The sequence below is a fragment of the Ceratosolen solmsi genome, unplaced genomic scaffold, assembly GCF_000503995.2.
Source record: "Ceratosolen solmsi marchali unplaced genomic scaffold, CerSol_1.0 scaffold6, whole genome shotgun sequence".
In the NCBI taxonomy this organism is placed as follows: Eukaryota; Metazoa; Arthropoda; class Insecta; order Hymenoptera; family Agaonidae; genus Ceratosolen; species Ceratosolen solmsi.
The window spans coordinates 12,668,531-12,694,257 of NW_011948414.1; the positions used below are offsets into that span (position 1 = coordinate 12,668,531).

At 21.1% G+C, this 25,727-nt stretch overlaps 1 protein-coding gene across 1 annotated transcript; it reads right to left on the reverse strand.

Annotated features, from left to right (window-relative positions):
• Positions 1-3,266: 3,266 nt before the first annotated feature.
• Positions 3,267-25,357, reverse strand: LOC105368132 (probable multidrug resistance-associated protein lethal(2)03659). Its single transcript, XM_011507051.1, has 13 exons — positions 24,940-25,357; positions 22,226-22,328; positions 20,837-21,133; positions 14,745-15,538; positions 12,317-12,726; positions 11,580-11,794; positions 9,893-10,111; positions 9,208-9,574; positions 7,351-7,810; positions 6,008-6,377; positions 4,839-5,063; positions 4,117-4,588; positions 3,267-3,440 (listed from the first exon to the last, which is right to left on the reverse strand). Exons 2-13 carry the CDS (start codon positions 22,300-22,302, stop codon positions 3,297-3,299), a joined length of 4,050 nt encoding a protein of 1,349 aa, XP_011505353.1. The 5' UTR covers positions 22,303-22,328; positions 24,940-25,357; the 3' UTR covers positions 3,267-3,296.
• Positions 25,358-25,727: the final 370 nt, after the last annotated feature.

Below are 25,727 nucleotides of genomic sequence, written 5' to 3' on the forward strand. Positions count from 1 at the left end.
CTAAATGTAATGTAAAAAAACCTCGTGTTTAATGCCAGATTTCTTAAATGCGTCTAATTACATTTGTAAAATTCCAATTTAGCATTTATAAAAAATATATATTATATATTTGATTAGAGTTACAAGACATTTTTAGATGTGCATATTAACAAAAGCAAAGGAAATTAAAAATTTAATTTTTTACTTTCTAACTACAAACATTTTATGGCAAAATCTGACTAAAGATGAAATTTCAAAGATAAATATTAGTTTCGCAATTACAATGATTCCATTTATATTAGAATAGGCTAGAGTTTATATTTATATTAGATTATTTATATTAGAATAGCACCGATTTTCTCTCTTACTTAAATAGAACGATAATTTTTATTACCAAATGATGTTTATTATCTTGAAATAATTTGTAAATTTATTATAATTAAATACTAAAAATAAGATAAAAAAAGTTACCTTACACATTTTAGATACACCTTGACTTGTCTATTTGAAAATTTCCGATTTGAATCAATCAATCGAAATCATTATAATTATAATTTATTTAATATTAATAACGTAGAAAAAGAAGCACTTTAACATTCATTCCATCTGAATTAATAAAAAAAATAATATACGCATTAAAAAATCTTGTCAATAGAAATAAAATTAATTAATACTTAAAATATTTATTATATTATTCATCATTATAGCTAAATATATATATATATATATATATATATATATATATATAGTAAATATATATTTGTTTTTATTTAAATATTAATTATTTATATTTTTATTTATGCTTCAATTTATTATTTATTATAATCGAATTTTTATCTTGTAATAAATAATTGCATTATATTTATTTATCTATTTTTAAATAGTAATATTATCAGTATATATATGCATAATTATATATGTATAATTTGTAAAGGACGAATAACTTTCATGCACAACAGCTTTCAATATGAGAAGTTTATTAATTTATACTCAATAAAGGATGTTACTTACAATGATCTCACAAAACTGGGATGTTATAATGATATTCTACAATAATAATGATAATAATTATATAGTCATTAATTATCAATAATGTAAATAGTTGATTATTTGAAAGGTAAATATTAAAAATACCATAATCTAAAACAATAAAATTCTTATGATTATATATAACAGAACACTGTTATCATATCATGTAAAGTACTACATTTCTTGAAAATAAATAAGTTCAACAAAATATATAGTTATACTGCATTAAGTAAAATGCATTTTAAAAAAGACATAATTCACTTGTGTATTTCTTTTATTTAAGTACTGAAATTATTAAATCGTCCTATTCTAATAAGAAATATCCACTGCTTTTTAAAATCAGACATTTACTAATTCTAAAATAAAATTACGTAATCGCAATTTTGTCATTAGATAATAAAAACGTGCGGAAATAACATTATTTTATAGTAAAAGCATTCATTTACTATATTTACAGGGGGTTATATAAATTGAACACAAATATTGTTGAGACTCATACATGATAGCTTTACACATTAATTTATTTTATTTGGAAACACTAATTACAAATCAATTTTTTTTTACAAAACTGACAAATCCTTAATAATATATCACTTTAAAATTATAAATATATAAAGTTTTATATAGGTAATATTTCAATTTTAAGTCATAAAATATAATTAATAAATATTTGATTTAAAGTTTTTCATTTAATCTAATTAATTTACATTTATATGATCTACATAAAGATTTTTCTTATTATTAAAGTTTTTTAATAATGCATATATAGTGTGTATCAAATGTTGAATTCATATTTTAGATAAAATTTTAGAATTCTTAAATTTTTGTATTTTATTAAAATAAAATTTGTAATTATTATGATTTATAAAAATATAATAGAAAATAAGCTTTTGCCAACTTACTATTACAGTATTTTTTAGCATTAATAAGGATTATCAAAAATTCTTTTATGAATTATAGTTTTAACATGTTTTCACTAAAAATATATTGTTTCCTGTCTTTTTATATAATCTGATATGTAGTGATCTATATTTTTTAGTTGTAATATCCAATATATTAAAACTTATTTCTGTTACAGATACTTAAAAATTTTTATTATAAATGTAAAAATGATCAAAAGTTTAAAATATAAAGTAAAACGTTAAAATGATTTATAGGTACAAAATTATTTGACAAGTGTGATTAATAAAGAAATATACAGTACATATAATTTAAAGTACTTTATTATAAATAAAGTACACTTATATGGATTTAGGTTTAACAATAATTAATAATAATTACAATATTTAACATAGTTTAAAGTGATTTGTATTTATAATTTAGTTTACAGGCACTTGTATTTTGTTTCATTCCCATGTGTAATCTATTATATATATACACACACACATATACACACAATATAATATTAATTATTACAATCATAAAAATTATCTGTCAATTTGATAGTAATGACAATTATAAAAGAAAAAGTATAAAAAATATTAATAACAATAGAAGATCATTTAACATGGGATAAATATACATTTGCTTTTAGTAATTTGAAACAGTTAACAAAAGCAATTAAAATTTACTTAGTTTAATAGGAAGATCTCTTATTGTGAAGAATTTTTCAATGTTAATACATGGATTTTCTGAAGTAACATTGCTTAAACCCATCAAATTTTGTTGAATATTTGTATTTGTATGCATGCTATATAGGAGAAAGTACTTGCCTTAAAAAATTTACTGTAAAAGGTATACGGTTGAATCTCTGGCGAGATATATATAGCAAAAATGCATTACAATTCTCTCTCTTTCACTCTTTATATCCCGATTTTTCATATTTTTTTCTCATACGCATATGTATTCAAATATATATCTAGATGCATATAAAATATTGTATATAATTTTCTTATTTTTATTATAAACCCATGTATTTAATAGGACAGTTTTTTGCAATACAAGCTTGAAATATTCATCCATCCATCCACCTTTCCATTAATTCGTACAAGCATACAATATGTAAGCATATATAAATACATATATATATATACATAATACATATTTATATGTATGTAAAATCTATAAAAATTAATTACTTATTAATACTGTGCCGTATAACATGTCAACATTTACTTAACAAATAACATGTTATCATTCACTTTTTTCTTTACAAGAAATATTCATCTTCTTTTTTAAACAATGATTAACTAATGTTTTTCATTCACAATGTAGAATAGAAAAATTTAACAAATATAAACTTTAATATAACAAATACTGATGCATAACTAAATAATGTAAATTATATGTTATAAATTTCTATTAGAAGATTTTTTGTAAGCATTTTCAGCAATACCCATAAGAGATATCGCCATAGCAGGTCCAGTTTCATTTACCATACTTTTCAAGTAGCCAGATTCCTTTTGCAATAAAATATGAGGATGATCAAATTCCTATAAATAAATATGAAATAGATAAATAACAAAATATTTTTAAATTTAACAATATCTTGCGAGCGAACATTATTTAAAATTTTTATTATTTTTATTTATTTTCAGTAAATTAATATTTTAATATATTTATAAAAACGAAATATTATCAAATAAAACTTTACTTATAAAAATAATTAAACGGGGTAAACAACATTTGTTCACTTCATTAAAAAGTTTTTGATTGCTATATTCCTTTTAAATAGAAAAGTATTTGCATTAGATTAGAAATTTGAACATGACATTAAATCTAAACATTTGTTATTAATACGATTTGGTATTAAATCCTTCTTGTTATGAGGTTTCAGTAAATTAAATGAGAAAATGAAGGAATACTGAGATCTTTGTAGTGAGGAATTTCCTTTTCTCACTCAATTCACCAATGATCATTGTACAAAAGAAATAAATTCACAGGGTGTATTTAACATTACTGTTACAATTTTATTTAATTAGCTCAACAATCTCGATTACTTAATGGTGAAATTCCGATTTGAAATAATAAATTAGTTTACTGATCTATTAATTGTAATTTAGTTTGAAGAAAAATAATAATTATATTAATTTTAAAATATAATTATTCTAAATACAATAATTCAAAAATACATTTATTTTTTAAACTAAAATAACGATCTAAACTCACCACAACCATTCCAGCTTCCATAACTAAAATACGATCACTATCCATAACTGTATTAAGTCTATGGGCTATTGTAAGTACAGTGCAGTTTTCAAACTTTTTTCTAATAGTTGTTTGAATCAGTTCATCTGTTTTTGGGTCAACATTTGCTGTAGCTTCATCTAACACTAAAATAGGATTATTTTTTACAATTGCTCTAGCAAGGCAAACCAATTGCCTTTGCCCAACACTCATATTACTTCCACCTTCGTTCACATGAGCCATCAAGCCCATCTCCTTTAGTTCTACTTCTTCAAGAGCTTGCCAAAGTATGGTGTCTTCATAGCTCTCAAATGGATCAAGATTTTTTCTTAAACTACCTGAGAACAAGAATGGTTCTTGAGGAATTATGCTAATTTTCTTTCGTAGATCATGTAAGCCTATTTCATCAACATTTATTCCATCAATCTCAATCGAACCCTGATTTTCAGCCAATCTGAAAAAATAACAAAAGTATAAAATTAAAATATAAATTATTTTGTACTTATACACTAATGTACTTATACAATAAAATATTAGTTTAATGTTTGATTTTGTTATTTAACTTTACAGTATTAAATTAACAAAATTTTAAACTGATTCTATAATTAGAGATGGCTATTACATTTTATATTCTGTGACCTCCAAGAATTCTATACATAATTATATCAATTTTCTGTATTTATTATTTTAGTTGTATTTCTTACCTGAATAATGATTGTATAAGGGATGATTTTCCAGCACCAGTACGACCCACAATGCCAATTTTTTCTCTAGGATGAATGATAAAGTTCAGATTATTTAATACAGGAGGATCAACAGGTGAGTATCGTAAAAAGACAGACTTGAATTCAATTTTGCCATCCATTGGCCATTCTGCTTGTGGTGCCTTTTCTGGTTTGCTTTCTAATGGCGGTTCGTTTGAAAGTTTGCTAAAAAATAAAATTATCATATATTTCAAAATGATTTCAATAACTAATACATTTATAATACTTTGGATAAAATTAATGGAAATATATTTTACAAAAATAGTCTAAAATGTTAATTACTAATATTTTGTAATAATAGATTAGATTTTTCATTTAATAGAGAAATTTAATATAGAAAATTAATTATATTAGAAATTTAATACTACTTATAATACAATTACTGATAATCTAATTATTGAATTTTAATAGTTATTACTGTAATAAATTAAAAATTTTCTTTATAAAATTTATATTTTTAATTTATCTATAAATTTTATAATGTTTTAATTGAATTTGAATATTTCTTTCTGCTTTGAACTTATATATAATTATACTATTTCTAATTATTACACTTATCTTATTTATTTTTATATTTCATAGTCTTAACAAACTTAATAGTTTATACTTTCTTGCAAGACACTTACAAATGTATGGAGACATTAATACACATAAATACATATATGTATATATTGAGTTAAAATTAAATAAATAATCTATACTTTCTTATAAGAGACATCTAGATGTATAGAAAAATTCACATACATAAATGCACATATGCATATTCTGAGTTAAAAAGTATAGTTAGTTTTTAAACTTTTTTTTTTTAAAGGAAAGTTATAAGATAAGAAACTTAATATTTTAAATTAAATATTTTAATGTAAGTTATAACGATAAAAAATCAAGATAAAATCATGCTGAATATATTAATTTTATTTTTAAATGCTTATATATATATATTTTAGAATTTAATATTGTTCAAATATAATACTATTTTTAATCTATTAATTAACAATTTAATCTATTAATATTAATCTAAACTTAACACATTAATCTATAATGATACTTAATAATGTTATACGATAATATATTACCTAAATAATATGTAATCTTTAAAAAATAAAAAATACCTATATTCTAAAATTCGTTCTACAGAAGTCATTTGATTCTCGAGTTCGGCGCTTTGTCGCATTCCCCACTGGAACATACCAGTAAGACCTATACTCTGAGTAATTGCTAAGCCCACGGATCCTCCATCAGGTTGATTATCTTCAGCCAAGAAGAAAAAACTCATCGTAACTAGAGCTATATAGATTACGCAAAAAACATCCAAGTAAAATCCGAAAGCACGAGAAGTTGCTATAAAAATAAACCAAGCTGAAGAATGGAGATCTTGATGATGATCGAATTCTTTGACTAATGTTTCATCTGCATTAAATGACCGAATTGTTACCAATCCTTGTAAACTTGCATTCAGATGACTGAATACTGGTGATCGAGCTAAAAGTAAATTTAATAGTTACAATATTATACATTTTTATATAATTAAGGAAGTAAATATTATATAAAGTGCAAAACAATATTTATAGAAATAATAAAACAAAAAGAAAATTAAAAAAGAAAATAATTAACTATTATAGTCACAATTACATTTTTAAATTTAAGTAATACTTTATATCGTAATATTACTATTTTATAATAAATATAATAATAAAAACTTTAAAGTTGTAATATAAAAATAAAATTTATATTTTGAATCATATAAATGTACAAAGATTATACTTTATAATAACCATTTATGTAATTTTCACGTTATTAATTTAAAATATAACGATTTTATCTTGAAAAATACTATAATAATGTTCTCTTCCTACAATAGCATTAGAATTAATAATTTAATTCATTTTATCATTCATTTCATATTGAATTGTGCGACAAGATCTGCAATTTTTTAATTTCCCTATTTACAAATTTTTTTTCGATTATTAATTGTCGAAATGAAAAGAATTAATGAATAAAATAGAGTGAGATATTTATTCTTTGTATGGCTCTAGAGCAGCTAAATAGTTATTGGAATATTATTACATACTAATTGTATATTAAATAAAATTCTTAATTGAAAAATATTGGGACTGTAACTTATTTTATTTTAAAATAAATTCATAAAAGTAAAATTAACAATTTGTATATTTAATTATTTATTACAGTATTAAAAAAAGGTAAAATTTCTATAAACATAAAAGTACGTTTGTAGTGTAAATTAAGATTCTATCTAGGAATTTAGAAATATAAACTTAAAATTAAATTTAGAGTTATTTTAATTTATTAGTAATATTATACAATTTATTAAATAATTATGGTATTTATAAAATTGTATTATCTATTTTATTGTATTTAATTATATTTTATCTAATTAATTCAACTTCTAATTTATAAAAAACAATTCAAAATAAAAATTGCGAATAATACTTACTTATACCTTCTAGTCGTTTAATGCTCCGTCCAGTTGATATATAAATAACTCTTAGATAATAAAAGAGAAAACTAATCAAAAAAGTGGGTATCAGTAACCAAGGATTGGAAATAGCAACGACTATAATGATACCGAGTAAAGTTAATCCAATTTGCAAGCAATCAATAAGTGCTATCGGTAACAATTCATCCACCGCACCCATGTCCTTGGAAAATCGATTAAGAATTCGACCAGAGGTATTGGTATTAAAAAAACGCATTGTTGCTCGACTGATTGAACTGAACATATTATCGTGAAGCTTCTGTGAAGCACGCATGCACATGTCGAAAAAGGCGGACGAACGAATGAGAGTAATCACTATTGTAAGCATAATTATGGCACTATAGATATATATACAATTTTCTCGAGATATAGAGCCTTGCCAGTCCAATATTTCAGTACTATTTCCTCCATGATATCTCTAAAAACAAAAAAGAAACTTACATTTTGTTAAGTTAACAAATAAAACAAAAATATTAAATAAATAATAATAAATTTATATGAAAAATTAATATTATATTAAAAACAATTGAATCTGTTTAAAAATTAATTTTTTAAGTAATTATAATTTTTACAATGTTTTCGTTAACTAAAAATATAATTAAGAAACACATTTAATAATATAGAAAATGTTATTAATATACATTTAAAATCATATTTTCTAGTTTAGGTATATATAACTATACATATATTTTTTCAAATAATTTTGAAATATATTTATTAGAATGTATAAAAAAATGTTTTTAATAATGCATTGTATAACATTAATTATCAATATACAAATATTTAAAAAATTTTTTATTTTGTTCTTAATTGTAACATCCGAATTTATATTAGAATAGATATTTATACAGGATAGAAAAACTATGATTCATAATATTTCTTAATAATTTATGAAGTAAAATAAAAACTTATTATTAAAATTGTTATATTTAAATTAAAATTGATATCAAAATAATTATTATAACTTATAATCATACTTATAACTTTTGTATTTAATTTTATGTTAAGGTTGTAAAATTTTTTTTTTCAATCAGAATAATTTATTCAATAATTCCTAAACAATTATAATTTTATATGTAATCATGCCAATAAAATGGAATTAACTGATCATTCAATTTTTAAATTTGGGCAAATATTTATAAATAGAACTACAATTGTTATTTGAATTGCGTAATATTGATTTTGAAAAAATTGAAACAAAAAAATTTTTAAATTATTCATAATCAATGATTACATATACCTTAAAATCAATCTTAGAATATGTTAAAATTTGTCAATGTCTGTTAACTTTGAAAAGTAAAACATAAATATACAACTTTTTATAATTAAAATAACCTTTTATATTGTTGTTAGATAAACAACAATAATGTTGTTAAGCAAATAAGCTACTACACTTATATTTGTAAGTATTGAGATTCAATAAATTGAGTTTAAATGAATAAAAATAAATATTCATCAAATATAATTTATTATTAGAAATAATTATAATGACTAAATACCGTCATAAAATAATGTTTAATGGTTTGTTTTACACACTTTTCATAAGTTAAAAATCCAACCAAACAAAAATATTTACATTAAGATATCTATTTTACTATTTTCGAGAAAATAAATTTTTGAACAGTATAATATTAGTGGTTATGTGTACAAAAAATATACATTAAATGAGGACCAACTGAACAAATAAAATGAATTTTTCTCCAAATTTATGTAAAATATATTATTTTTTACATGTTTAACATAAGAGTTTTAGATTATACATAAATATTTGAAATATATATATATATATTTCAAAGAAATACTTATGGTACTTACAGGAGATTTTTCTTCCATTTTAACCCACTCAGAGATAAAAAAGTCACCAGCACTAGCAAAAAATTGTGCCAGGACAAAGAGAATGAATATAATAATGCCAACACAACAATTAACACCAGCTCCTAAGTAACCTTTGTAAACCCAACTTCCAACATGACCAGAGCTACGCATTTCATCTTCTTCCACTGGATCATCGAAGGACAAGTTATTTTCATTTGTCATAAAGGAGCTCAACGAGGTAATGCTACCTTGACGGGATGTTCCTCGACTTGGAGGTGCTGATCCACTTTCCTCATATGTTTTCAATGGTTGAGTTTCGAGTAAACGTCCAAAATCGATGCCTTGAATCAGTAGGTCATCAAACGTACTAAAACATTGATTTGATCATTTTTATTGCTATTATAGTATTATTTCATACAAGATATATGTTTTATAACTATTAATGATAACATTTATTATTAGTTTTCAAAATTTCAAAATTTTAAGACCAAGTTGTTTATTTCTTATCAATAATTTGTAAATAATATTTCAAATTTTTATTGAAATTTATTAAAAGAAACTATTTATTAAAAATTAAAATACTATTAATTTTTTAATAGAGACTAATTTGAAATACAATAAATATAGTTTATAAATAAAAATAAAAATTAAATTTAAACCAAATACACTAAAAAAAAATACTTACCCTTCAGCCTCAATCTGTCCATCCTTTAAAACGATTATTCTATTAACAATTCTTAGAAATTGCAATTGATGAGTGACCAAAATTCTGGTTCTTTTCTTTAAATATTTAACGATGCATTCTTCGAACATATGCTTTCCAACATGAGCGTCCACTGCACTAAGCGGATCATCGAAAATATATATCGATGTATCAGAGTAGACTGCTCTTGCCAAATTAATTCTATGGGTTTAATAAAAACTATATTAGATAGATTGGATTTCATGCAAATCAACATTTGTAAATATTCAACAAGAATAAAAAAAATTAATATTTGTATTTAAAAAGAAAATTTTTTTAATTTACTATTGTATAATAACACAGTTATTAACACGCGTTTTATATATAAACAAATATTTTATTTAAACAGACAGTAATTTTAAACCTTAGACTATATTTTAATATACGGTAATATGATAACAATAAACATCTTAATTATTCCAATTCATCCCATGAATGTATAATATCTGAAAATAAAAGTAAACAAAAACTATTATAAATATGATATTTTAAAAAATGGTGGATAAATAGAAATTATTCTAACAAAAACAAGCATTTATAGTGAATCCGAGTAAAGCGCAAAAAGAATAAAGAATATTCTTCAGAAGCCAAGGCTGCAATACCGCTAGCACTGTCTATATAGACTAAAATATAAAAATACAGATATATCCTATCTTTGCGTAGTATAGATGAATTGTTTCCATTTAATTTTATAACTTAAGGGTTTAATTTTGTAACTCATTAGTTTAAATAACGTATTTCTGATATAAATAAAAGTATTAAGAATAGAAACTTTGAAAAAAAATTACCATGCAAGAAATTTCGGAATTATCAATATTACAGTTGAATATTCTAGCAGCAAAGTTTTATACTTTAATTTATTCATATAAAATCGAATTAGCGAACACCATAAAATACAATCATATTATAAGATATACTGACTTTCAAAAACACTTGTGTTGAACTCCTGTTGGACTCGTGATCAGTTGTGTTGTTAAAATTGATATAAATGTAGGTAAATGTTTATTACAATTGTAATCAATAAAACCATAATTCAAATTGTTAGGCAAATAAATAAAATTATGGTAACTAAGCTATATACGTTTATTCTGATTAATTCAATTCGTAATAAAGCCGGAACAAAATAAACAACACAAAGGGAAAACGGTTTTAGCAAAAGAATTGTAATTAATAACCTTTTTTAAATTTTTTAAAATTTGCCTTTTTAAATTATAAGATTTAAAATAAATACTGTTTAGAATAATGTCAAAATAATCATGTGTCATAGATGACCATCAAAATAGTTTCAACTGCCCAATGTTAAAGATCAAAAATGGATTTAATTGTTTTATCATTAATTTATAAATGTATAAAATATAAAATCAGAAATACTAAAATATATATTTACAATTAAGACGAGCTCTTCTACAATATTTTTTGGTTTTTCGTTATAATATAATCATGAATTTGTTAGTATGTTATAAAATAAGTATGCCAATATTAAAATTTATCATCATTACTATTTCTAATAAATATCATATAAATAACACTTTAAAAGTTTCACTTTCATTTATTATTATTTGAAATAAATGTAATTGTATTAAAAAAAAAAAATATATATATATATATATATATATATATATACATTTACCTTGCTCGTTGTCCACCAGATAAACTAATTCCACGTTCACCAACAATAGTTTTATCACCGTTGGGTAGTAATCTAAAGTCTCTCTTCAACTGACACACCTTAATGACTTGTTCGTACCTATGCTGATCCATTTTTCTACCAAACAATATATTTTGTCTCACTGTACCAACAAATAGCCAAGGCTCCTGGCTGGCATATGCAATTTGACTATTGACCTATAATTATGTATTTATTTTTATTAAATTCAATACTTTATAATTTATATTTTTCATATTAATATTTTATAATTTTATTTTATAATTTATATTTTGTATTATTCATATTTATAACATTTTATAATTACAATTAAATTTTATTGACTTGTATTCAATTGAATTAAAACAAGTTAACAAATACTTGTCAAGAATAATATTTAAACATTCATTAATAATATTCATAATATTCAAACATTAAGTTCAGCTATAAACCAATTATTAATAACTAATTTTTAAATTTATCATTAAGAATATATAAAATTCAAATTAACATAATCTTTAGTGCCCTAAATAGTAAATACCATTTTTGAGATTTTAAATACTTGTCTTGTAAATTTATAAATTTATAATTATAAAATTTCATTATTTCATTAAAAGTAATTTTATCAAAAGAACATTATTTTAATTTCATAATCATCTTATTTCTTCATTTTAATTTTATTTGATTTTTTACTTAAAAAAACAACTTTCTTAATTATTTACTTGAACTGATCCAGAAGTGAGAGGCAGCTCGTTCAAGATAACATTTAATAAGCTTGACTTTCCAGCACCAACTTGACCCACGATAGCTATTAATTCTCCAGATTTTATATCTAAATTAATCTTATGTAGAGTATCATCTTTTTCGAACACATGCCATTTGGCTGAAGCATCTACTAATTTGATTGTACCATCATTTTCCTCAACATTATTCACATCATCATACTTTTTATTACATGTGCTGATGGATTTTCCATTTTTTACAAAATTATCTTTTTTTTGTGTCGTTGAACTATCCTTTTGCTGTTGTTGATATACCATACTTCTATTTACACGCGTAGACACTTCCTCATACATCATAAAGTTTTGTAAGCGTCGAATGGAGACCATTACCTCTGCGACTTGGGTAATTCCTGTAAAAAAACTTAACCATAATTCGAACTCTTATCCATCTTTATTTTTTAATTTTTGTTCCTTTGTTTTCTATTAAGATTTATTTATATTAAAAATAATTTTATTTAAATATTGATAATTATAATGTTTAATTTAATGTTTATATTGAATATAACTTATCACCATATAAAAATTATATCATCATTGTTTGTTTATGAATTAAATTATCTCGTACTATACAATAATAATTATTTGTTAAATAAACTGCCATTGAATAATTATATTAATTAAAAACTCCTCGCAAACAAAAATTAAAAGTTTCTTTGAGGGTAGTTAATATGAGTTATAGAAATGTAGAAAATATTGATAAACAATGAACGTCTGCTATTATACAAAATATTTAGCTGTTATACATAAATAAAACTATCTTATTTAAGTTCATGTCCAAGCACTGTTTTATGACTATTTAATTATTTGTAATAGGATGAAACTCTTCATACTGATTTTTCACTATTAAATTATTTTATCAACTACATTTATTGTTAAATATATTACTAAATGCATAGTTAAAATTTTTAATATTAATATTTAACATATAATTTATTTATATTCATACATAAAGATAATTAATACACGTTATTTAATGTGTAAATAAAAATGATGTCAGTTTTATTTAAAATTTAAATTAAACGATTTTATTTTGGAAATTTTTTATTTTTAAAATTTTGAATAAGTATTATTTTTATTAACAAATAATTTTTTTAATGTTTTTATAAAGTATTTTTATAGTAAGAAAAAGTAAGTGATTTATAAAAAAATTTATATTTTAATTTATATAAAAAAAACATACAATGAATTTATTTATTTAATCTATTACTATTATATCTATTGTGTTTTCTTATATAATTAATTTACAAAAGCTTTGATGATATTTAACAATATAAATAATTTTAACATTAAATAGTAGGTTTAATCGTATGTAATTAATTCTTAATATCTATTATATTTAGCCAACAAAATTTATAAATTTTTAAAATATAAATTTGTCAATTTATATTGACATATTCTTTTGAAATATAATGCATATAATGTAAATATTTTAAAATAAATTATCTATATGTTATGAAATACGTCCTTAATGTGTAGTTAATTTAAATTTTCTATTATATTAACTTATCAATTACTTGAAAATATTTACATATTATTTGAAATGTTATAAATAGGTAATTTTAATAATTATTATATATATAAAAAAATTTTTAAATTGTATAACCAATACGTTGTTCTAGATATTTGGTAAATCTGATTTTTAAATATACTTCTAGATATAATCATTGTATCATGTATTACAAGTTTTAAATTGTATATAATTTTGTGCTATATATTATACTATAAAATATTATAATTATACCATTATTGCCATAAATACTTTTTAATGCTTATAAAATTATTGTGCCCTATTTTTTTTAAAAGAAATCTTGATATTAATCCAGCGCAATTGTTAAATGAAAAAAGGATTCTAATGTTCCTGATTGCTAACATACAAAACATGTATTCAAATATGTTATGGATACTGACTATTAGTCAGTATAGTATAGACAACATCTATTTAATTGAAACTCAGACAATTATCTAACATTTTTAATTTAATTGCAATAAAAAATATACATTACAACTATAAATTGTGCCTTTGAATAAATGTTGATATTATAAAAATCTTCCAATTTTATACATAAAGGTAAAATAAATAAATATGTATTTAAAAATACTATCACATTAAATAAATCTTTGAAATTAATATTTTTTACAATCAATTTTGTAAAAACACTATATTAATAGTTAAATAATTTTTTATGTTTGTTATAATGTTTATAATTTATTTATATATTCAACAAATAAAAGGTATTAAATTAAAATTAAAATATCAGAATAAAAAATTATAGATCTATCATTATTATTACAAAATTTTATTGTATTACTATTAACATTATTAACTATTACTATTATTCTACTACCATTAAAAGACTTAATTACTTACCTTGAGAAAAGAAGACTGTCATATTAGTACGTAGAATATTATAATAAGCTGTAAGCATGAAAACAATCTCAGCATTGATGTGTTTTCCAAATAACACATACGCCAAAATAGTAACGAACAATGATAATCTCGTAGAAAATATGATGAAAGACATAATAGCACCCCTAATATATGACATACTTCTGATGACTTTGATTTCATTGAACCTTGCCTTTGCAACTAAGGCACTGAACGGTTTCTCCCATGTGTACATTTTAATAGCTTGAATTCCCGAAATTATCTCATTGGTTAATCTCACCCTTTCATCAGTTCTGATTGCTGTTTTTAATCGTAACGAGGATGATTTTTTTCCCAAAAATCCCTGCAGAGGTATGAACATCAATAACGTAGCCACACCGATAATTGCTGATTCCTGCACTTCGTTAAACATCACATACATAATAATTATTGTTTCCACTGGTCCTATCCATAAATAATGAAGAAATATCGTTGCCATATCAAAGCGATTTACGTCGTTCGACAAAAGATTTACTGCTTGGCCTATGGTTGTTTCACCGAGGGCCGTACGTGATAGTTTCAAGGATTTACGGTATATAAGAGTACAGCAGGCCACACGCATTTTCATTCCCATATGTAAAATGGCCATCATGTATGGATGAATAACAAGAATATTAAGCGCTGAACAGAGAATGACACCACCAGCATATATGTAGGCTTCTTCCCGACTTATCATATTGTCATTGTGGATGCTGAAGTATTTTAATAAACGCGCTAATAGCAGTGGCTGTGAAACTCTGTAATTTAGTACAAAAACTTTTATCATTCGCAAATATAAAATCGATAAAATATACAATTTTTTAAGCTTGTATAAATTATTTTAATCGGTCATTTATATTGTAAATTACAAAAATAAATATTTTAAATAGTATAATTTATTCCTTAAATTAATATTGGAATTTATTATTAAATATTCATCAAAATCCAATACATATATAAAAAAATTATATAAAAATTATATAAACAATATTTTATAAGTAATTCTTAATGTATAATTCAATCCATTACATTTTACATTAAGCTTTTTTACTTTTCGATAAAAGAATTATATGGTTTATAAAATATATTTGATAAATATATACAAATGTTTTAACAATGTCATAATAAAACCAAGTGCTTAATATTAATTTGAAATTAAATTATGTCTAACATAATTAATATAAATGGCAAAATCTTCATCTAAAACGACCAAGCAAATTTTTATTCTTATTCGCGTTACATTAATTTATAATAAATTATTAAATTAATATTTTAACAATATATAAATATATAAGAATTAGAAAACAAATATTTTTCTACCAAAAATTATTAAATTATATTAAAATATTATTACAGTTGAAATATTTTAAATTTAATTTTATTTGTAATTAAATAAATGCTTCTTGCAACAAATGAAATATTAATAAAAAATGATAACTTATAAAATTTAATTAGGTATTTATAATTTTTATCTTTATTTACATTTGATATCTTTCTCGTATCAAATATCAACGTACTGTCAGCAGAACATTATCTAAGATGCTGTCATATCAAAATTCATACAGTAAATAATGAGAAATCAAATTTAATTCCTTCCAACCATTAATCTGAGAAATGCCATAAATACAAAGCTGTCGACGATATTAAAAAAAATAATGAGAATTGTATCTAAAGCTTAACAACTCTATACATATGTATGTATATATATACATGTATGTATTCATGCATGCATGCGTACATAGTTCAAGAGTATAATAGATAAGAGTAATGTATACTCTTCTATTATAATATATATATATATATATATATATATATATATATTCTAATGTCTCAGAATGTTTATATCATTAAAAAATTTTTACGAATAAACAAATTTATAAATTAAAAAGAATAAACATTAAATTTCAAAATATAAAATATTCAAATTAGTGTTAGAGTTGTATATGTATAAATCATATAATCTATCGTAGTTATTTTTATTAATGAAAATGTTAAATCATCTTTAACGTTATTTTAAAATATATTTGACTTTTGAATTTGCATTTAAATTATGTACGTATTTATGAAAATGTAAAGAATTAGAGGAGAATATTATAGGAAAATTTTACAAAACATAAATTAATAGAAATTATTTAAAAAATAAATTCAGATTTTTGTTGAATAATGTTATTACATTATTATTAAATATTAAATATTAAATATATTAAATAATGAAATGTTAGCTTTTAGTAATGTTATACAAAGTTTGGAAAACATGAGCCAGTTAACATTTTATATATTAAACAAAATTAAAAGAAAATTTAATAATTGAATAATAAAATAAGAAATTATCAAATTTTATATAGAAGGACGTATATATAAACTTTATACAATATTTTTAAAAAATTTATAGATATATATTAAATGATTTATTTAATTTTATGATTTAAATAGTTGCTAATAACATACCAACTGATTGTTATATTTTATTGCGTTATGACATCTCATCATCGTAACATTCTTTCATTTTTTTCAACAAAAACAAAAATTCTGATCCATTTGAACAACTATAAATAAATAATTCATTCGAAAAATTATTTTTATGCAAATTTAAAAATTTAGTATTACAATCCTACTTAGAATATATTATAAAACTATTATTTTTAACGTAAAATTTTCTGACTTACAAAGGTATTTATTTTATATAGCTAAAAAACTGTGTAGTGTAAAATATTATTTTACATTATTATTTATTTATACTATTATTATTGAATCTTCCTTGATTTTAATAACAGCTTATTTTTAAAACCGCAATATTAAAATATTGACAATTAAATACGATTGTACATGTGTTAATTATAATCTAATTTAATAACAATAAATTTGAAAAAAAATTTACGTAATGGCAAAATTAAAGAAAATAAATGGATTGTTGTTATATATATATGTGAAAGTTTATTGGCAAAATTGTGAAAAATAATAAATAATTTGTTCTATTTTTTTCATTTTCTATTTAAAAGGTATTAAATATTAATACTATTCGAACGTCCAAAAGTTAAAAATATCCAAAAACCTGAAGCCTGTAGAATGTGGTATAATAATAATTTTAGAGAAAAATTGTTTAATATTGTATTTTATATTATACATTCTGTTTTAAAAAATTGTGTAACTACAAATTTACTTTATTACAATTATTTATGTCGTAAAAAATCTTTATATTTGTTCATACCTGCTTTATGGTCATAAATTTAAAAAACTTCCATTTATCTTTTTGAAACAAAGTGTTGACACAAATGATTGCTATGACAAATAATTTAATTACATCAATAATATAATACAAATCAAAGAAAATAAACAAGACATAATAGGTAATACAGACTTTACACATACATGTGTACTCAATTTGGCGTGAAAAACCAAGATGGGTAAGACCACAAGCGATAAGAATCGAGAACTTACTATGATAAAATAAATCATTCGAACAAATAAGTCATAAAATAAAAAATAATTATTGTATCTTTATGACAAAGTTCTTCATGAAAATTTACAATAATAATTTTCAATGCTTTCATAACAAAAGAACTAGAATTAAAAGTAAAGTATACTACATAATAAAAAAAGTAGGGTAGAAAGTAAAGTATAATACATCTCATTAAAAAAGCATCGAAGCTTATATCATAGTATATATTAACATCAAATAAGAAACTAAAACGAAAACAATTAAACATGGCGGTTACTGATAACTACCAATACGTAGCATGGAGAACGGGCGAGATAATTTATCATCAGTTAAAGCAATAAATTTGACTAAGAGGTTGTGGTTAGATTAAGTAAATATCTGCGCAAGTGCATGATCAAGCCGTGATAGTCATAGAGGGGATGACGTGATATCAGATTTCATGGAATTAAGATTATTATAACTGACGTGTCTAGGGTACCCCATTTCTCAATTTTCAACTACATAAAACAATTCATGATAATAATTGATATGATAATAGTCGATATAATATATACAAATATAAAATAATAATACTAATAAAGTGATACGTTTCAAATGTAAATGATAATTAGGAATAAATTTTTAATTCATCAAAGTAACGGAATCAATTTTTATAGCAATCCGAAGGAAGGTAAGGTTGATTAACGTCACCTATGCTATGATTATATTGCCCTGTCGAATTCCATAATAGCGTAGTTACCGTATCATCAATCTGCATCACATTTAAAAGTAAATAAAAAGCAATGGTTTGACGACAAATTAATCACATTTGATGGAGTGAACTGCCGCTTCTTGAGTTGTAACAGTTCACTTAATAAAACCAATTCGATTTATTAATTTTATTTTTTTTTTATTTATCAATAATAATTTCGAAATGCAATTTTCTGAACTATCAAAGAAATGAAAAATGTACAAAAATAATAATGATAATAAATATATATATATATATATTTATTTATTTATTTATAACTATAATGTATTCAAATAAATAGATGATTTAAGTTAACTCATAGCATCTACTTTATTTGTTTAAATTACTAAATATTTTCTACATTTAATAACAAGAATATAAAATTTCATTAACAACAGTTGTAACAACTTTCTTACGATTGAACTGTGCAATTAAATAAACAGTTTTGTAAATTAGATAATGCATTATTAAATTGTTAAATACATTATTAAATCAGCAAATTAAAAATATAACAAAACTATATGAAATATCAAATTTTTAATATTTTTATCATATAAATATTTTATAATTATTATATTATATTTTATTACAAAATTCTTTCATAAAAAAGAATATTTAAAGTTTAGTATTACTTTTCATAAAACTGATTTTTTACTAAATTGATTTTATAAGTGAATTGTAAAAGTTTTCGACTTAAAATGATCTAGCATCATTATTATATAAAAATTTAATTTTTTTTATTACTTAGTATTAACGATTTCTATTTTATAATAGTTTTGAAGATTACAATATTATTCTGTGAGCATTAGTTTACAAGAGTGTTTTATTTTAAAGTAACCAAGAAAAAAATAGAAATACTAACTGTATCACTCTATAGATTATTAACACAGAAAATTCTTCATATCTTTTAAGTTTATTATATTGATTTGTTAAAGAATCAGAAACATGTTCTATGCTCATGATCATATTTACAATAGATGCCTGTATTTAATATTTAGAATCTTAAAATATTTCAATATCTTTGAATTAAAATATTATTACAATACTTATTATATACATACATTGTTATTTTTATTATATATATTATTATATAATTATATTTTTAATTCTATATATATTATAATTGATTTAGAGGTAAATAGTATTAAAGCTTGTATCAATAAAAAGTCTATACATTAATAAGAAAATGTTTAATTGTATAGAATTTTAAAATAAGTTCATATCTAATGTAATTTCCTTAAATATAATAAAGTAGTTAATTAATGGAATTGTTAACTAGAAGTATTAATCAATTATAAATACTATAAAGACAACAGTAAATAAAAATATATTTTATTATTTATACTCAATTTTCAGACATTATTGAATAAAAAGATATTTGTATAATTTTGCATATATAATTAACTTTATAATTTATTAAATTCTGTTATAAATATAAAAATAATCCAGTAATAAAATGAAGTGTGAATTCGTTTCTATTAATTTTATTAATTTCAACTTTTAATTCAATATTAATTTTAGAATTCTTTAAAATGTGAATGTTTTAAAAGTATATTTTTCTTCAATAAGCACTTATAAATAATTTAAATAAATATTTCAAATATTATTTATAATTTTATAATTTTAACATCTAAAATTTAAATTAATTTGTGTAATATTATTTATATTCATTATAATTCTTATTATCATATTAATTATTATACTTATGGAATTAAACATTTTTTATATTAATTTATTATATAAAAGCAATTGTATTTAATAACAAAATTGAATGTACTTAAAAATATAATATTGATAGAATGCTTATATCATTGATCATATTAAAACTTTGTTCATATTAATTAACTAGTTGTTCAATTTTTTATTTATTAAACTACTTTTAATTACCTAAGCAAAATTTCCATAACTGCTAACAATAATCCATAAAGCATTATTTTGGCACCAAAACATCTTAAAAGAACTCGGAGGAGACTTGGTTGACCTTTAATTGAATCATTCCCATCAATACTTATGTCACCTTTTTGTTTTGATAACTGCTTTGCATTGACGCTTTGACATTCTTCCTCCCATAATTTAGCAATTTTCTCACCCAGTTTATTACTTGTATGTTCATTTAGAGGCTCATAAAGATCTTGTATATCTAAATCTCTATTATAACCTACCCAAAATAAACGGAGAATATAACTGAAAACAACAACAACAAACATTTTATTTAAAACTTAAAATTTTATATTTTTAGCATTTCAAAAACTTTTTATGGTAATTTTCGAAATAAGCATATTGCGCGTTAATTGAATGTAATAAAAACTTGATTTCATTAAAATGGCTAATTTATAAAATCGAATTTACTTTATTTTATCCTTATTTTATATAATATAATTTTTTTGTTAAATTTAGATTAAATATTTTTAATGGCAATTTATAAATTATTATTAAAATATTATTTTAATAAAATAATGAAAACATATTACAATAATAAACCTTCTTTGTACAAAAATAAACAAATTAATGAAAAATGGTTATTAAAATTTCTATATTGTCATATTAACATAGTTTTATATAATAAATACAAAGTGAATTTTTCGTTTTAATAAATAAAAATAATATACTATAATCTTTATTTCATTTATTCAATAAATTATTGAAACTTGTATACTTAAAGCATATAAATATACCTTTTATTATTTTGACTTTTATTTTTTATAGTATTTAATAAAAATGAAGTTGTGTATATTTATAATATTACCATTGTGTATGCCAACTAAAAACAAATAATTTTATTTTCAAAGTAAATAAAATAAATGCCATTTTAAATCTTAATACTTGATTAAATTTTAAATAACTTTTTATAAATTTGTTTCTTATTTTATGTAAATACAGTGACTATAAATAAGACTAATTGTAAATCTAAATGAGTTTGTTCTTACGTTGATAGCATACATGAGTGGTATTAGTCAAATTCATGCTGTGTCATAATTACACACATGGAAGTACCTTGTTGGATAAGATAATTTACTACTCCTTACAATTTTATTATAGTAATTGTCTTAATAAATTAAAATTTTAATGAATCAATTTAATTTTCTATTATTTTATTATTGAATTATAAGAAAAATTATTTTCCAAAATATAAGATTTATATTAATTACATCAACAAATAGATTTTTATCTTATCACTAAATAAATAATATATACATAGAAAAAAATTTGATTTTAGCGGTACAATAATAATGGTAATGATATTTTTTAAATTTACTTTTATAACTTGTAAATTACCTAAAAGTTAATACACTGAGTGGATTTGCTCCTTCTCTAGGATTTTTTGGTTTCTGTATATGAATTTTGCTATCCATTTTTAATATTATAATCTTCTATTTACCTAAAAAGAATATATAATTATAATTATATTTTTAAAATAATAATAAATTTAATAGTTATAATTATAAAACTATTTTGTAAATTTCTCTACTGGCTTTATTATAGATATTATATTATATTCATAGAGTTACACATTTATTCGTACACGTTAATATATATAATATACTTTATACATTTAGATTTACATAAAAGAAAAATATAAACCTGATAAAATAATTTTTCTTTATATTAAAAATTAACCTTTAATATGAACAATATTCAATTAATTGGAAAAACGGTAATTTGAATTATTATTTTAAACTGGTTCATGAATAAATATTAAAAATAAGTGTTTTTGTTAGATTTAAAATAAAATTACAATTTCAGTATTCATTTTTCAATTAATACTGTAATGCAATTATAATTGTTTTAATAATGCTTCATATATTACATTTTACTTAAAAATTTCTCAAATAAAATGAAACATTTGAAATTCATAAATACGTGTAAGTTAATAATTTATTAGATAATATTTAAGTTTTATTTACACATTATTAATAATTTTAATAGAAGATAGAAGATAGAAAAGTAATTAAAAATCAAATTAAAAAAAATTATTTCATTGCAAAAATTATTGCTCACTATTTACCTTAAAATAAAATTTTTCATAAATATTTTTTGTTTTGTTTCACTGAAATTTGGCTAAAAAGTTAAGAACTAAAATTAAAATTCCTTAAATGGAAAATTTTTGAAATACTTCAATATCATAGTTATATTGAAGTAATAGAAAAATCGACCCATTTTTTCTAACTAATGTTATCTATATAATTCCATAAATTATATTTCCATAAATTTTATTTTATCTAAATAATTTCAAATACTATTTTTATCTAATCTTTGAGCAACTTGCAACAGCTTTAGTAGAAAAATTTAAAGTTCATTGTACTAAATATTTGGAAAATATGATTAGCAATAGATAATCAACCAAAGATATATATCCTTATCAAAGTGTAAACAATTTTGAAATTATAAGTTGATATATACTAAAATAAAATTCAATTATATATATTTGGGTATGTTTAAATATATTCACATACAAATTTATTAAAATGGTTTGATATATAAATATTTATAAATAACTATTTTGTTTTAAACAATTATTTTAGATGATCGTGCATAAATAGAATATTAACAGAATTTATATAAATAAGTTTAACAGCTTTATGAAACTTTAATTTTCAGATTATTAAACATAACTCAAAATATTTTATATTAATATTAAGATCAAGGTATTTGAAATGAAATAGGTAATATGAATTTAATGTTTCAATTCAATAATTATAAAACATATTTATTAAGTACAATGTAAAGCATTTAATTGTAAAGTTTAACATAAGTCACCAAATATTACGTCAAAACGAAAATAATTTGTTACTCAAAATTAATATAAATTAAATAAAATATTGTAAAAATAGTTTTCTGTATTATTATTCATAAATTTGTTATTCATTTGATACAAAAACTTATAGATTTAATTTATTTTACTCAAAATAAGTAATTGTATTAGTATAATTTCCAACTATTTTAAGGTTACATCTGTATTTTTGTTTTATACCAATAATGTCTAATAGTATTTCATATATTTATTTTATATATTTGTAAAAATATTAAAATAATAATTTTTAATATTACCTACAAGCTTTACATTAAAATCATTTGTGTAATTTACTTCTATAATTAATTTTGGTTTAAATTTATATTAGTCCCATGATTTTTAATTATAATTATTAATTACAAGTAAAATAATTTGAATGTATTAAAAATAAAAATTTTTTAAAAACCACTAAATAATATCAAATCGAATTAATACATTTGTCATATTTAAATATTACTTAAAGTTATTCTTTGAATATACTTATAAGCTGAATAATTGTATCTATTTTTCATAAAACTGTAACAAAAATTTTATATACTACATAAAATACAAATAAATTTTTAATTTTGATGATATTATATAACTGATATATAAAATAAATAAATAAAGATATAACAAGACAAGGTTGTTACATGATAAAATTTTAAATTATTTTTATAAAAGGAATTCATTAGTATATATTTCTAATACCTACTATTAAAATTATATATTACAAGAAAGAATACCAAAATATGTACAAATTATTACTGTTCATAATATTTCCTCTATAGTTGAAAGCCTAAGAAACTTACGTAATGATTGGCAAAATTCCAAAATCCCTCAATAATAACATTGCCTTCAAACAAACAACAGTATATATAAAGTAAGCTTACAAAATGAAAACAAAGGAAGGTTTATAGTTATTCAAACAAAGCTTTTATTTAAGATTGTTATGTATAAATATTAAGTACATAAATATTCATATATTAATAAAATGCCTACTGATAGAAAAAATATCACCAGTTACTGGGTTACTTATAATAAAATTTTTTTAATGAATGAAAAAGAAAATCAAGTATTAGAACAAACTAACCTAACCAAAATTAATAATTATTTAAATGTCCAAAAATATTTATTAAAAAATAATTTATATCTAATCATTCATCAACATTTTAACACTGTCGTAACGTATTTAAAATTATTAATATTCTCTACTTGCCAAGAAGGTTTAAGAATTTGATTTCCATTACATTCAATGTTTCACAGTAGTATGCAACTACTAAGTTAATAAAAGTCAATGATATTATTTGGATGTTAATCACAGCAAGTACAATAAGGAACTGTCGCAGCGCAACTTATTGTAAGGGTGCTCATTGTAAGCAATAAGCATACCAACGTAAATCACAAATCACAGTAAAACGTAGCAGCGCTAGTAAGGCGTGACAAGATTTCCCCTTCTGAGTTCTGTGCCTATTGCGATAAATGAATACAAGCGCAAGAATTCAAGGAGAATCTTAAAAGAACTGTTATACCAGACAGCAGTGAAGGACGGCGACGGCAACTACAGTTAATCTATATATTGTATGTTATTGGATGCACGTTGATTAACCCCCTACATTAGTCAACATGTTACTGATACACTTTAAGAAGCTATTATTAGCTTCTATCACAAAATAAATCATAAAATAAAATATCGTTAAAGATTCTAACAGTGAGATTAAAGTAACATTTGAAAAGTATCATTTATAATTTTATAATAATAATTTTCGTATAAAATACAAATTCAATAAAAAATATAATTAGGATAAAAATTTTTTATTACAGTTAAAAATTGTGAAATTAAACATTTTTTAAAATTTTTCACACGCTTAAACACTTTCTTTGATGAGATTCAACATATAATTAGGTGTCAAAATATGTCAGAAAAATACTTTTTCATGTCTTATAAATTATTATATGTTAAAAAAATTGCATTAAAGTGTTAATTTTTATAAAATTATAATTCAT

What these genes read in the sequence shown, in the direction of transcription:
- LOC105368132 (XM_011507051.1), bottom strand. Translation starts at nt 22,302, where the DNA reads ATGGATAGCAAAATTCATATACAGAAACCAAAAAATCCTAGAGAAGGA. An exon ending in GTTATGGAAATTTTGCTTAG is followed by an intron (nt 15,539 to 20,836) that starts GTAATTAAAAGT and finishes ACTAAATTACAG; the next exon opens with AGTTTCACAGCCACTGCTAT. An exon ending in GAACGAATTTTAGAATATAG is followed by an intron (nt 5,064 to 6,007) that starts GTATTTTTTATT and finishes TTTATTTTTTAG; the next exon opens with CAAACTTTCAAACGAACCGC.